General features: G+C 35.5%; 2 protein-coding genes across 4 annotated transcripts in view; one reads left to right on the forward strand and one right to left on the reverse strand.

The window, feature by feature from the left end:
- LOC134539562 (E3 ubiquitin-protein ligase goliath-like) overlaps nucleotides 1-15,986 on the reverse strand; it is a 241,399-nt gene that overhangs the window by 166,991 nt on the left and 58,422 nt on the right. The gene's annotated exons all lie outside the window — the stretch shown is intronic.
- Nucleotides 2,120-8,733, forward strand: LOC134539561 (uncharacterized). The gene is made up of 3 exons (XM_063381701.1): nucleotides 2,120-2,476; nucleotides 2,603-2,743; nucleotides 5,333-8,733. Exons 1-3 carry the CDS (start codon nucleotides 2,235-2,237, stop codon nucleotides 7,593-7,595), a joined length of 2,646 nt encoding a protein of 881 aa, XP_063237771.1. The 5' UTR covers nucleotides 2,120-2,234; the 3' UTR covers nucleotides 7,596-8,733.

Raw genomic sequence — 15,986 nt, forward strand, 5'->3', positions numbered from 1 at the left:
GTTTCAGACAAAATTTTTTGATAACGTTTATAAGATTTACAAACAGTTAGAACATATTCGATGGTGTGCCTACTAAGGGAGCAATGATTTTTTTTTGTCAATTCCTGTTTAACCCCTGCAAAAATGGTTCGTCTAATCAAAAATTGTTTCCGACAAAAGATTTAGTTAAAAAAATTACAAGGTTTTTGAAGAATTATAACGGATTCGATAGTATGCATAATAAGAGAGTTACGATTTTTTTGGTCCGAAACACTTTAAATTTTACACCCCTTGCAGTTATGGTTGGTCGTATCAAAAACTTATTCAGACAAAAGTTCTTCCTATTTTTTCCTTTAAGCTTTATGTTCACACGGATGCGATATGCATCATATTATGGAAGTTGTTGCGATTTTTCTGTTAAAAAAAACCTTCCCCATTTCTACCCCTATGGACTGATTTTGTCCATTGACGAACTCGATCGAGATTTTCCATTACTTGATTTTATGTATCAGTTTGGAATTGATGTGCGAAAAATTACGGCAGTTATCGTGTTCATAAAATTGTGATATATATATATATATACATACATATACATATAACTTTAGAACTGATGATGGTTATGGGTTTCTTGGACTATGAAACGTAAAACTACATAAAATCTTTCAGGAAGTCGCACCGCTGGTACGTTGAAAATTCTATATTTTTTTTAATGATTTTTCCTTACGTATTTGAAATTTTCTAAAGAAAGTAATGTAAGGAATAAGAATTAGATACAAAATGCACGTTTTATATGCCATAAAAAAACATTGGTGTGCTAAAACAAAATGAATGCAAACAAAACAAATATCGTAGCAGGACTGTATTTGATACGGGGGAGTTTAGACTAGGAAATCAAATTTGTATAAATGAGTGCATACGTATTAGTCCGCGGCAATTATTATATAGTTATCGATGGTTTTCATGCATTCTACGCGGCACAAACATATTATGAATTTTTAAACTTAAGTACTTACTTAAAAATTCCATTTGAGTTGTAACTGTTCGTTCTAACCTGGGAAATACAACCTAAATGACAAGACAAATCATATTACATGTCGTACATCGTTCCATTAAGTCAAAGTTTATAGTATATTCCTATAACAAATGCGTATATAAAATACAGTATATAATGCACTAAAAACAAGCAGGCCATTTAGAAAAATTTTATTTTCTGTTGACAGTTTACGTGCACAAAAACATAACATTTAATCGTCTCTGGCACGTTATGAGATTAAGTTTATTTTAGATACTTCCTCTTTCGAAAAAAACAAACAAACAATTTCGTCACATACTGTTTTTTTCTTCTGATTCCAGCAATCCTTCAACTCATTGTCTTACAGAATACCAACATTTCATTACAAGTTTTTCGCTGAAATGGCCCATTATTAAATTAAATCTTGACTAATTTTATAAAAAAAATATTTAACCATAATCACGATGATATCCGTGTATGTAAACAGTTACGTAACACTACAAATGTGAAAATGTACCCACACACAAACGAAATTTCGTTTTGTAGCATAAAGATTAATACAGTAGATAAATATTTTTCAAGTTTAGTTTTGTAATATTTACTTTTTATTTCCGAAGGTACAACTACTGTTTGCAAAAATAATGAAAAAAAATTAAGTACTATTAAAGAGCATCTACAGGTTTAAAATTTGCCAAATGTAATACTATATGAATTCTGAGCAACATATTAAGTTATTGACAACATCTTTTATAGTTACGTAAAATTCAGTAACATGCTAAAGGTGGTTCAGAATAGAATTCAAAATTCCAAAGACAGTTTAAGCATTTTTAAATACAAATGCGTAATTAATCACATAAAAAACATGTTAGACATTTTACCGTGCCACCTATTGGTCGAAACTTATGCTATAATGTGTAGTAAATAAATCAAAATTTCCGCAAAAATTGCTATAAGTGCACCCAGAAAAAACCTTAAACAATTCGAGAGTAAAATCAACAAACAAAAACCACTTAACTCAGAAATATTTTAAAAAATATTACAGATGAAAATAGACAACAGAGAGATTAATGATTAATGGACTAAATCTAGGCAAACAGCAGATGAATCACAAAAAAAAAAGAAGGGGGGGGACAGGCTATTTTTAATTAAATAGTTTCCTTTAAATAAATTTTTAATAAATCTTAAACTAGCAAACTTAATGAATATTAAAGCAAAGGCAAATTAAAATTCTTTAACTACTCTAATGAATTATATTATTTCACTTAGGCTTGCAACATTAGCGAGAAAAAAGAAGAAGCTGGGGTTGACACAGAACCCTCTGCCTGCTGGTGATGGTCCTGCAACACCAACCTTGCCAGAGAGCCCAGGCGGTGAAAGTTCGGTCCCCACAGTGCCAGATGTAACCACCATGGCGTCTTCAGTGGCGGCGTGTACATCACGCAACACTGATGACAGTACACATACTCTGTCCGATGACTATCAAGGGTAAGCTTTACACTTACATATCTTGTTTGTGATATGACAGGTAAATTTAGAATTCATGTGATAATACTCATATGAATAAAAATTATTGTATGGGCTATGTTTCTTAAAAGGGAATAACTCTTCTAGGAATGATGACCTTCCTCCGCTGATAGTGGTTTACGAGCCTCCATTGCCACAGACAGATCCGGGACTCAGTATGTTAGAGGGTCGAATGATGGTTGACGTTCGTCACTTCATGGTGCAATGCCGTCTTCTGGAGAGACACAGGTAAAAATTGTTTTATGTAAAATTGAGTTATTTAGATTTTTTTCCACTACTGTTTACCGCCTTCTGAACGTTTAACCGGCTGGAAGGTTGAAAATTCTTCTACAAACTTATTGACTTCATTAGTTAGTAAGTAAATAGGATAGATATGTAACAATACCGATTTAAATTAATAAATGTTGAAAATAAAAGGAAAATATATTTGAGCCATATTGACGAGGAGAGATAAATAGCCAATGTAATCACAGCTAACGCATATATCGAGTGAACTGTGGTGGAGCTACTTACTAACGTAGTAAGCCTTTATTCGATAAGAGGTTAAACACTATAGTGGAAAAAAAATTGCACACCATATAAAATTTTCATCGGGGAAAGATGGACTTTTGCCCCAACAAACAAAAAAAATAATTACTATGCTAAAAAATTACAGGGTTCCATTTTTATCGTATAGTTTTACACTAATCAATGCAAAGTTGAATTGCAGTACGAACAATATTATGTTTTTCTTTTAATTTCATACTTTTGGCAGCCGCGCAAAGGAACCCCCCTGCGCGCCGAGCGGACCAGCCGCCTAAGGCCACTTCCTCCCGTAATTATTTAGTTATGTATATAACGATACAAAAATAAGGGCCAATCTCTCGATGCTGTCGTTCAACAATGGATTTTTCACTACCCAAGCATTTATTGTATCACTAACCCCTAGCAGTTACACATTTTCGTTAGTTATACAAGTTCGTTAGAAACACAATTACAAGGCAGTGGCGATTCTTTTTTTTTTTTTTTTTTTTGCTTTTGGGGTCTGTAAAATTTTGTTTGTAAACAAATATTGGCCAGAAAGAATTATATATTTTTCAATTTAACTTCCGCTACATTATTTGAAACTATAAATGATCATAGAAACATAAGTTCCACGTGCGCGCACACACAACAAGTGAAATGAGGAGTTTTAGCAAATAAACATTGAGGTAATTTTCCAAAATACAATTTTAAAGACCTTTATACTGTGTTCTTACATTTGCAGTTAGATTTATTTAAATTCTTTGGCAAATGTTACAATTTAAAAACTTTGTTTAAGTATGTCCAGTTATTTTTTTAGGTAATTTTATTTGTTACAAGAAACCGAAGACCTTGCTGAAGTAAAATTATTATGTATAGAAATTGTGTTTAAATGGGTGTGTAATACTTAGATGAAATTGATACAGAATTATATGAAATAAAATTCTATTGTTTTACCAGCCTTTGAGCTTTCTGGCTGACGTGAAATTGTTATAATTAAACTTAGGGCCTAAATTTAGAATTGCTCGAATATGCAAAAAGTAATTCACTCGCTCACACAATGGCCTATACAAATTCCAACCCACTGTCAAAAGGGCTGGAAACTTTAAATTTGGGTCGCAGCCTCAATGATGAAAGTGGGAAAAGTACCAATTTTTATTTTCTAATTACTGAAAAAATAAAATTAAAAAGTAGGCACGCACCTTTAAAATCGGTGTATACCTTCTTTCGGAAGAACGTTGTTGCAGAAATTTTTTAAGAAACATAGTAAAAGGAACAAGATAAATATATTTTTTAATAATTTAAAAACGTAATATTCTAATTGTGCATATTCTTGTTACTTATAATAAGATAGCATCATAACATTTGCACGCTTGGCTTACGACAGTTGGACGTGCCAACGTGTCTGCCGATATGGCGATAGTACCTATCTGTTCTACGAGTAAGTAACATTTTAATACCTCAACGTAAATATCCAATTTATTTTTTATTAATTTTTTATTATTAATTTTTTGGAGGTGAAGACGATGACGATCGAAATAGTGTTTTACTATACCATGATGTGTAAGAGGGCAAATGCGCGAATAAATGTGGCCATGGCCATATGGCTTCTTGCAGCACAGTGAAATGCAAATGAAAATTGTATCCTTTTCTTGAACAACATTTCAGACTTACATTAAAATAGCATAATTTTTAAGCATGTAAAATGTATATCTGTTCGAGCCATGTCACAATTATTTTTTTATTTAATTGTGACATGCACATCAACAGTTTGGGAAAACTGTAGTGGTGTGCATGTTATTATATTGATAAGTACAAAGATAAAGAAGCTTCTGTTCATATTCAAAAATTAGCGAACCTACTGGCATGTAAGTTTATCTCTTTCATTTTATTCTGTTCACATGTCACTCGACAGAGCTCAGGAGCTGCTAAGATTATTGTGTATGGTGAAACGAGGTAACACCCGTACTGATAACTTGACCACCTTACCTCAGTGCACTTCAACGTACATTTACGTATATATAGAATAATCTTTTATCACAAAGAGTCGGGCAGATCTTTCAGGATTCACTGCAAGCTATTTATGTTCGATTTTAACGACAGTAGTTTGGATGTATGCAATATTATGCTGTTAGAGCAGTTGTATGAAATTAATAAAATCACAACCTAACAGCTTGAGTACCAATGTATAGCAATAGTTATAGCTAAATTGCCGATGCTAGTAAAAAATTGTCTTGTTTATTGTGTGAAAGCCAAACGGGTAACAAATGTTTTTGGGAGATGTTACCAGAAATTATTATTATGTTGGTTTTACAGGTGTCCCATTTCATCTTCAGGAACATATTTTCTGGAAAGTGTCAACAGGTACGGTCTGCTGACAAATTTTAAATTTAAGTGCACTCACTGCAATCAAGAGCAGCAGTTCAAATCTGAGCCTGTGGAATGCCTTCCAGTGGGAAGAAAAAGAAAATGCAAAATCGATACCAACTTAGATATCAACGATAAGATTGTTTGGGGCGCAATTTCGGTTGGTCTAGGCTACGGACCATTGTATGAACTATTGTCACTAATTGATATGCATCCTATGAGCCCGGGTTGCTTTTCTTATCACGAGAACAGAATCGGAGAGCACTGGAAGGCAATGTTGCAGAAGGAAATGGAAGATGCTGCACTGGAAGAGTTCTCTATGGCGAAAGATGATGGACGCATCTGTATGGTTGGAAATGAGGAATATGCTTGGACCATAGGAATTTTGGATGGAGGTTGGAGCCAAAGATCCTATGGTCATAGGTATTCTGCTAAGTCTGGATGTGCTATAATAATTGGCTTCTACACTAAGAAATTGTTATTCCTTGGTGTGAGAAACAAATATTGTACCGCATGCATTCGGAGCGAACGGATGGAAAAGGAACCTACGCCTCACCTGTGTTTCCGGAACTGGACTGATTCTTCCACTGCAATGGAGGCAGACATTATAGTGGAAGGTTTCCGGTTCTGTGAAGCCAAGTACAAACTTCAATTTAAGAAGTTTGTTGGTGATGGGGATTCAAGTGTGCATGCAGCCATAGTTGTAAATGTTTCGTACGGAAGAGATGTTGAAAAGATTGAATGTGCTAACCATGTCGTGAAGAATCTCAAAAAGAATCTTTATGCCATAGCCAAGGGCATCCATATGCGGCATCTCAGCCAGTCGAAAATCAAAGCCCTCTGTCGCTGTGCAAGAGGTTGTATCAGCAACTGTGGGGGTGATGCTATGCTACTTCAATCAACACTTCTAAATGTGCCCAACCATGTGTTTGGAGACCATAAGTTATGCAATTTAGATGTGTGTGAGAGAGCTGGTAAAACAGCAAATCCCTGCAGTTATGACGCATTGCCTCGTGAATTGATTGTGGGAATCAAACAAGCTTTTGACCGAGTGAGAGCAAAGTCACAAGCACTTGTAATGGATCTCACAACCAACCAAGCAGAAATGTACATGTCATTAGTTGCAAGGATGGCTGGCGGTAAGCAGATAAACCGTTCACAGCAGGGGTCTTACAGCCGTAGGGCTACTGCTGCTGGTTTGTCTTTCCAACTTCGCTACAAATGGCATGGACAAACTATGAAGGCGATCACAGGTCACAGCCCTGGAGTGACTGTGAAGCGATTAATGGCAAAAAGACAGAAACAGCAGGCGAACTGTAGGCGAAGGTTGGATATGAATCCGCATGTACCACGGAAATCGGAATCATTTAAACCACAGGGTGATAAGAGCTATGGTCCTCATGCAACTCAGCCTCCAGCTTCTGGTCTTGAACTAGAAATTCTGACTGAGTCTGTGATGAGAAGCATAGAGCTTACAGTGCAAGAAAGGAATGATCTGGAGGTGCAGACACGAGATCAAGGAAGCAGTCAGTTGTGGATGAAGGAGCGGAGAAAACGAGTCACTGCTTCCTTTTTCGGACGTGTCTGTAAAATGAGGGAAAATACTTCGTGTAAAGTGACAGTGGAAGCGATTGTGTACAGTCGTGTATTGGAGAATGCTGCCACAATACATGGTCTAGCAAACGAGCGCATAGCTGTCGCTTTATACGAAGAACAAACAGGCCATACTGTTAAACAATGTGGTCTCTTCGTTGACCTTCAGCATTGCTTTCTTGCAGCTTCTCCTGATGGTTTAGTTGATGAAGATGGTTTGGTGGAGGTGAAATGTCCATACTCTGCAAGGGAACTTAACCCTTTAGATGCAGCAATGCAGCTGAAAACGTTCTTTTGCAGAGTTGTCGACGGCGAGCTTTGCTTGAATCGCTCTCACAATTACTACTATCAAGTGCAAGGGCAATTACACATCACACGAAGAAAGTGGTGTGATTTTGTCGTTTGGACAACGAAAGGCATTTCAATAGAAAGAATTGTGAGAGATGATTGTTTCTGGCTTGAGAAAATGGAGTCAAAATTGTTGCGATTTTTTAACAACTGCTTGTTGCCAGAGCTTGCTGATCCATGTCGTCCCAGGGGACAACCGATTCGTGAGCCAGAATATATTATACAGGCACAAGAAAGTCGTTCAAAGAAACGCAAAATTTCAGATGTGTGAATTTTGAGAGACAGAAATTGTGTGGCTGACGAGAACTCTTTTTTTTAATTTGATACAGTGATGCTTTATATCTGATAAAAAAATTCTAATTATTGTTTACTTCTCATGCTTGTACAAATTGAACAGTACTGTAAATGTATTTGATGACATAAGCAATAGTAAGTTATTAGCTGATATTGAATACAAACATTTTTTTTCATGACTACAAAAAATAAGGTTCTCTGGTTGGCGAGTGATTATATTATACTAATGTCAAAAAGATGTTATCGGTAAAAAATAAATGAAGTTATTTTATACCACTGATTCACTACCCATAAAATCAAACTGTAACGTCTTTGCAACTAGTATCTCATACAAGAAATATATAACATATTCGTGCTTCATTTTGTATAAAAATAAAACACATATATAATATCGGGAGACAGCCTTGAAAATCGTGCATATCACCAACATGGCCAATCAGACTCACAGTCATGTTTACGATAGCAAGACAGCTAGCAAACCAGTTCAGTTTATATGCAGCTTAACTGAAAAATTTATTCAATATTTTCGGGGTGGTTTTACGCTCAAAATTAATACAAAACCAAATCAGCAATCCTTGTATTATCATTTATAATACTACAAAATATCTTCCATTTCCTTCGAATTGTATTGAGCACTAAAATATTGATTTACTTTTGGCCCAGATTTTATTCGACGATACTCTGTAGAGTTTAGCTTGTTTGCATTCTTTATTTATTAGGTTTAAATCATGGCCAAATTTATTGAAGTGTAACACAAATTATATATTTGTGTGTGCCTGGTTAGGAATTTGTATGATGTACTTACTAGAAAAACTATGTCATATCAGTGTAATAGTTGTACCCTTACAAGCGTTGAATATTTATGAAACATTTTATTTCTTTTGTTTTTAAAGCCGCAGACTTGTATTTTATTTATTGCATTTAGACAACAACATGCGTCCGTGTTTTCTACATTGCACGCTCTGTAATATTTTGAATGTTATAGTAATTTTTGCTTTTTAAAATCTGTGATTTATGTGCAGTAGAATGATTTGTAATTTATGATTATTTCTTTTCATATTTTTAATGAGCCATTTGCTAATATTATATACACTTCTCCATTTATTATAATAAACACATATTACATTATTGGAATTATTTCAGAATGGGAATCACAAGACTACAAAAACTATTCTCCTGCATAAGAAAGGTGATAATACCAGTAAAGAAAATTATCGTCCGAGAGCAATTACGTCTTATATTTAGGGACACCTGTATTTCGCTAATACATTTCGTGTCAAGGTATTTAACAAAACACTGTAGATTTTTCTTGTAATTATTGGCTGTGGTCGGTGAAGGCTGTTTTCCCGCACTTGACGGGGCCAATGAGGACGTAGTTACCGTACTGCTGCACGCCCGCAATTCGCCAAACCTCTAAGAAAAAAAAGCTACAGTTATGTGTGAAATAGCCTGACACGAGATGTATTCACGAAATACAGGTGTCCTTAATTATATCGAAAAATATTTGAACATTGTATGATAATTTTAAGTATGAAAAGTACAAAATACTTTCAAATTTAATACATGGTTTTACATCAACTCTAAGCACTAAAACCCATACTGCTTATTATCTACAAAATAAATCTATACACGGCAACTGATTATGAATCAGTTGAGTTTTTTTTATAAAGCATCTAAGGCCTTGATTGTATAAATATATTGTTGGATAAATTAACTAAACTAGGAATACTATAAAATGCACAAAAATAGAAGAGTTTAATCTCAATGACATAAAGCATAATTTATCTATTTAGCACAGCCTGTATAATTGCTTCCCCATTGTCAAGACTAAAATTAAAAAAACTGCGAAAGAAGCAGTATAAAATATCTATCTCATTATCTTTGCGGGTGACTCAAATATGATACAAACAAAACGAAACGCAAGAAAGCATATTTTAAACACTGTAAATAACTTAGATTTTAAATAAAAGGATAATAATCAGTCTGTAAAATTTAGTTTTAACGATGAGTTGTAAACAGAACATCAAACATATATCATAGGTGTTACTGCGAACAGAGAACTCTCACAAACAATACAATTCCTTTCTGCGCAACCTGCAAGCTCCGGTACCTTCTGTAAAAAAAATATATAAATGTAAAACTTTTCCGGAAGTCGTACCATGGTAATGACTAAAATATGTAGCCTTACTTCTAAATCTAATTATCTAGAGAACAAATTGTATTACATTATTTTCATGATTTAAACGGTAGCAAAATTAACACCTACATACGAACAGAAGTTTGCTCTTTTATTCATTTTTTTAGTTACGTGATAATTTTTTTGAGTTATAAAGAAATCCAACTTAAACAGTAAAAAAGAAAGGCTTTTAATGAAAAAACCTACTCAGTCATTATAGATAACTGTTCAAACCATTTAAGATTCATCCTGTTACATAAATTTTTATATTCATATACATCTAATGTATACACATATCAGAAAAAAGGCAATAAATTCATATTAACTTCATTATCAAACTATAATAAAACACAAAATACACTTGCAGAGAACCACCAAATATATTGCGTAAGTGTTTCTGCAATGAGTTAAACTTTAAAATTGACTTTATTATTTCAAAAAAATAATTTAAAACTCCAAGCAAATGTAAGAACACGTCTTCTAGATATAATGTAAGATTATAATGCCGTGTCCGAATTCGCCTGAAGAATATACTTGTAGATACTTTGGAAGTGACTTTGCAAGACTGTCAGAAATGGACGTGAAGTATGTATGCTATGCAATACGCAAGTAAATGAGTCTGTGTAATTCTCGCGTACTTGAAGTTGAAAATACTTCTTCATTTGAAATATTTTTGGTCATATTTTATATATCATTTAAATAATTTAAGAGGACGTAAAATAAATATAATTTATTTTGTATTTTACTGGTATCTATAAATAAATTGACAAAATTAATTTATGTATATGGATGTTTAAAACGAAGTTTCAACAAACACATGTACATATTTAGCCTACAGATCGTTACTACAAAACAAAAGTACAATAATAATGTATGTTGCCGTAAATTCACGTGACAGCGATGAAGTGTTAAAAAAAAAAGGACTAATTTCACATGCGTTTAAAAATAAAATCTAAACATCCTTTTCGGCTGGCTAAACATTGAACTTATCCGGATTCGTTAAAGGCAAGTGAAGTACGTAAGGTTGCAAACATGTAACTGCATTACTTTCTGATTAATTTTAATAAAATTATGCATATATCCAAAAAATGTTCAGTTAAAATTAGTATTGTATTGTATTGTATTTTATTTTATTGTATTGGTGTTTGTATCTGGGTATATTTTTATTGTGTGTTTAAGATTTATTGACTTTTGTGCCTCATGTACTTTTGGTGAAAAATGAAAATGTAATTATGTATTATTATCAGGGCCCAAAGCAAAACTATTTGTTCGTTGGCCGAAAATGAAATGTAGTTATACTTGTATATCTAAGAAAAATATTTGTATTTTGTATGAATGTAAGTATTTTATTATGTAAATTTTTATTACTTACAAATATTTCGTACTCATAATATCTAGTTTCCATTTGTCTTAAGACATAATAAAATGATATACTAAGCAAAAAATGTTTATTGGTTCGCAATTTTTCATTGTTACAATATTTTAAAATGAAAAATTTGCTATTCAGCAATATCAACTTCTAAAACGTGAGTAAAAATTATCATTAAATTATATCAATGGAATATTTATTGCATTAGTATTCCTTGCTCCTAATCACTTACTCTGGTTGATTACCTTCCTTATAACCTCAGTGATCTCGTAATTTATGTACACCTTTTTCCCACTAAGACGATTCAGGTGCAGATTCTGGAGCAGTGTTTTTTTTTTTTTATGTACGGATGTGCCAATAAATCCATCAGTTTGGTGGTGGTGTTGGGGGGGGGGGATAATACTACTCTTAAAATATCACTTTATCTGTATGCACGATAAAATATCCTTGGTTAGCTCCCTCCGAAATATTCTTATACAACCTATGACGTGTAGCCTACTCCTTAGATATTTTAAAACACGTTTGATTGCGTAGAGAAGGCGATTCTTCGAGTATGTGGCCCTTTCATAATTAAATTATTATTATTATTATTAGTTACAACTGATGTTTATTTCGAGCCTCTTTGACATCCAGTTCATACATAAAAAACGAACTACCAGTGATGCTTGACGTCACCAGTAGGGATAGCATGAAGGAGCTCCTCATTTCGCCAGACGCGACTGGCATACACAAGTATTTATATTGCAATAATAAATTACTAAATGATAGTTTAATTTTCGAAAATATGATTATATTTTTTACAAGAAGTACGAATGCCAGGACATTTACTAATAACGTTTTTAAACATCACATATGAAAAAAAAGTGTAATCAAAAGCCACAGGTCAGCTAAAAAAGCAAACAAAAACGTTTTTCTAGCTCTAGCCTCATGTATACATACATAAAAACATAATACATTTAAAACACTAAAATTAATGCAATAACCTGCAATATTTTGAAGACAGATATTCAGCTACAAAAAATTATCCGATAGTATAAAAAGTTCGCCTGTATATATATATATATATATATATATATATATATATAGTTGCACAGAAAAATACAGTTCTAATCAGATATCAATATAGCAAATAATACCGTTTTGCAACATAAAGTCATGCTATTAGATGGTCAACGTTCAACTGTTTGTATAATACACATACGCACACACCTGTGACAAAATGTGGAAAAAAAAAATAATTTTGTAGAAGCGCAAAACCTTTGTAGTACTCAGTTAAAAATTATTATTTTTTTTTACAGGGGCAGGAAAACTACATTACTGGCCAGTTTATTTGAATGTAGTGGTTAGCTGTGAACGAGCGTTCTTGCAAAAGAGACCAAATCTGACAGTTTTGGCCACATAATCACCGCAGTAAAACATACAATTTGTATATCGTATATGTGTAGTGCACCAAATTAATATTTATTATAATTACCTTGGGTTGCACTCGGTTACGTACAGGTTTCTAACTGAAATGTACCAAAAATAGTAATATTTATTCCCTTGCGCTTTGTTGAGGATCGAGTAGTCTTGAGTGGGTGTGGTGGAAAGGGACAGAATGGCAAAGGGATTGGAAATCTAAATGCTCGCCGAGGCAGAGTACACTCTTCCCCCACCCCCCTCTTCCAGACCTGTCGTAAACATGACACCTCGCTGGGAGATAAGAATTCTGAGAACAGCGTCCTCTTTCCCCCCCCCCCCCCCCAATCCTTTTTCAGCGCGTCGCTACATCGTTCAGCCGTACTACTAGTGCGCTCTGTTGAGGACAAAGATAACTACGCGTGTCTTTGCCAGCTCGCGAGAAACTCAGGATCTTAGCCTTAAGAACAAGGCTTAAACCAAATGGAAGCTGTATGGTGAGTGTTGTTCGAGAACAGAACACGGTCGCCAGACCTACAGGGTGTTCCCCAAGCCACACCAGTCCGCCGCAGGGAGAGACTCAGGCATTGTTTGTTCCCTTTTACACTGGTAACACACGGCTTCCTGGAAACATGGGTAACAAGTGTCGGTGCTGGGAGATAATTAACCCACGTTGTCAACATCGTCAGTCTTTGATAACGTCTGCATATTAAACATCATCGATTATTCAGATCGAGTACATGGCTTACTGATGATGATGATGATGAGTCACTTTAACCATTTTTGGTTCCGATGATTGCCAAAGATAGAGGTGAAAGAGAAGTCACCAGCACCAAACACTGTTTAATAAACTCGCAAAATTACACTTTGAGAGCAATAAGGCTATATGTTTAATTAACCGGGGTGCTGTCACAACTTCGAAACACATAACTTAGAAACACACAAGATAGAATCTTGTAAGTTATACTGATTCTAAGTTGTGTGTTTCTAAGTTGTGTTAGTTCTAAGTTATGACTTTCTACGTTACGACGTTTTTAAGTTGTGTGGTTCTGCGTTGTGTGTTTCTAAGTTACGTGTTTCTAAGTTATGATCGTTCTAACATATGAGAGTTCTAAGTTACGTACAATTTTTTTCGAGGTTTCTAAGTTATGACTGTTCTAAGTTGTGTGTTTAAGTTATGTGTGGTTCCCTAATCAACCATATGTACGGTTGTGCCCGTGAGGATACTAGCGTAGGGAATTTGGGGCGTCAAGGTTACAAAACCTTGTGCGACTTTGCAGTGCGTGTTGATGTGATACCATTATTTTACACATTAAAAAAAACTTAATGTTTCAAAAACATTCCAACACAAACAGTGTATATCGGTGTGCCGTATGTAAACAAACCCCACGTGGCTTTGTTGACAGTTGCAGGAAGCCATGAAGTGCAAGACTGGTCATGTGACGCAGTCGGCACGTGCGGATATTGAAAGCTCTCCAGCGATTGAGCGTCGGCTCCAGGACAAAGAGGGGACCCAAGGCCGTGCGGCCGAGTACAGCCGAGGAATGCCGAGGTCAGCCGAGCGAGACCAGCGCCAGACGCGACAAGCACGGCTTGTAAACATCCCTAGGCTGGCTGGCAGCCTGGCGGGAAACGACAAAAGTCGCCTCCGAAACAACCAGTGCCACCCAATGAAATGCGGACAACAATGTCCAAGCTCCCGCCCTTTGCTTGGTAGTTTGTTTCTACTCTGTCAGACTCTTCTTCCGGAACCATCCTTCTGTTTCCCGTAACCAACCTGCTTGTTATTAATGCATGAATTGTTTGCATCCCGCATGTCAGAGCCCAGGGTTTTCCATGTGTCTATGCAGGTTTTACCCGGGCCCAACTTATCTAGTCTTAGTCTAGGATAGTCAGTGAGGGGAGTTAGTCATGGCGCCAATCGCTGCCATGGCTGGCCAATCTCTTAGCACATGATGCATGCTACCCCTCCTGCATGGCTAACACCGTGCATGATCAGAGCGTATGGGCTTCGGCCTGAGACGCACGTAGTCTCCCTCCCTAACCCGGATCCCGCCCAAACACACTTAGTTTTTAGTTAGGTTATGGAGAACAATCGTAAACATCCCGACTCGACCCTGGCGGCCCAGCACACAACACACGACCATGACGCACACGCTTCAGTCTGCTTGCTGTCCGGAGCCACAGGGAAACACATTGTCGAGGTGAAACTGCTGTGGGTGCGATGGCAATAACATTTCAAGGCCGAGTCTCAATGCAACGTTTTCGTAAAAAGGTTCCGACGCGAAAATGACGGAGAATATGTAATTATTTATAATCATAGTGTAAAATGGCATTTCAATATTTTAAGTAGTTTACCAATAATTAAAGAGGGGCATGTGGCATTTTGCCTAATTTTAGGCAAAACGCCGTTTAGCAAAACGCCGTTAGGCAAAACCCCGTTGGCCAAATCGTAGTTAGGCAAAACGCCGTTAGGCAATTCGCCATTAGACAAAACACCGTTAGGCAATTCGCCGTCAGGCAAAAAGCCGTTAGGCAAAACGAGGTTTTGTCATCATAATAACATTTTAGGCAAAATGCCGTTAGGCAAATCGCCGTCAGGCAGAACTCCGTTAGGGAAAACGCCGTTAGGCAAATCGCCTTTAGGTAAATCGCATTTAGGCAAATCGCCTTTAGGCAAATCGCCTTTAGGGAAATAGCCGTTAGGCAAAACGCCTTTAGGCTAAATGACTTTAGGCAAATCGCCGTAACGAATTCATGTTTAGTCAAACCGCCTTTAGGCAAATCGCCTGTTACTTTTTAAAGAGTTTTATGATTTGTAGTCCGGTCAAAATAGACATTTCAAATAACAAAAATTCCGACAGAGCTAAATTTTGGTAGAGACCTTGGGTACACCAGTAAAAATAAAGTGCCAAAAGTCCCCATAGATCCCATGTGTGCTAAAAAAAAAAAAAAAATTATTCAAGGTCAAAGGTCAAAATTCCCGGTTTTTTGGATTTTTCTCAAAAACCGTAAGTTTTATCAAAAATATAGCCCAGACAAAAATGGTAGATTATAAAATTATCTAAAAAATGGTCCCGATATGAGTGTTGTTAAACAAAAAATGTTAACGACAAAACAGCTAAGGAACTAACATTAAATTTCATTATAAATAAATAAGTACAAAAAAAAGTTTTGATATCCAGATGATAAAGCGGGGTGTGGGGGAGGGTTGTTTTCGTGGTAACTTTAATCATTGAGACCGAGTTTGCCATGCCATGTTGATTTTTTTTTCTCATCACTGTCAGTTGACGGTCTGTAAATTCAACTTAATGACCCTCTCGCATACATCCTTATGTCAAAAATATTTTTAACGGATATTAACCCGGTGTTATATTATCATCACTTGCGCGACTTTTTAACCCGCCCAGTGAATATCCGCTGGA

The sequence above is a fragment of the Bacillus rossius genome, chromosome 15, assembly GCF_032445375.1.
Source record: "Bacillus rossius redtenbacheri isolate Brsri chromosome 15, Brsri_v3, whole genome shotgun sequence".
Classification (NCBI taxonomy): Eukaryota; Metazoa; Arthropoda; class Insecta; order Phasmatodea; family Bacillidae; genus Bacillus; species Bacillus rossius.

What these genes read in the sequence shown, in the direction of transcription:
- LOC134539561 (XM_063381701.1), top strand. Translation starts at nt 2,235, where the DNA reads ATGAATTATATTATTTCACTTAGGCTTGCAACATTAGCGAGAAAAAAG. An exon ending in CTGTCCGATGACTATCAAGG is followed by an intron (nt 2,477 to 2,602) that starts GTAAGCTTTACA and finishes TAACTCTTCTAG; the next exon opens with GAATGATGACCTTCCTCCGC. An exon ending in CGTCTTCTGGAGAGACACAG is followed by an intron (nt 2,744 to 5,332) that starts GTAAAAATTGTT and finishes TTGGTTTTACAG; the next exon opens with GTGTCCCATTTCATCTTCAG.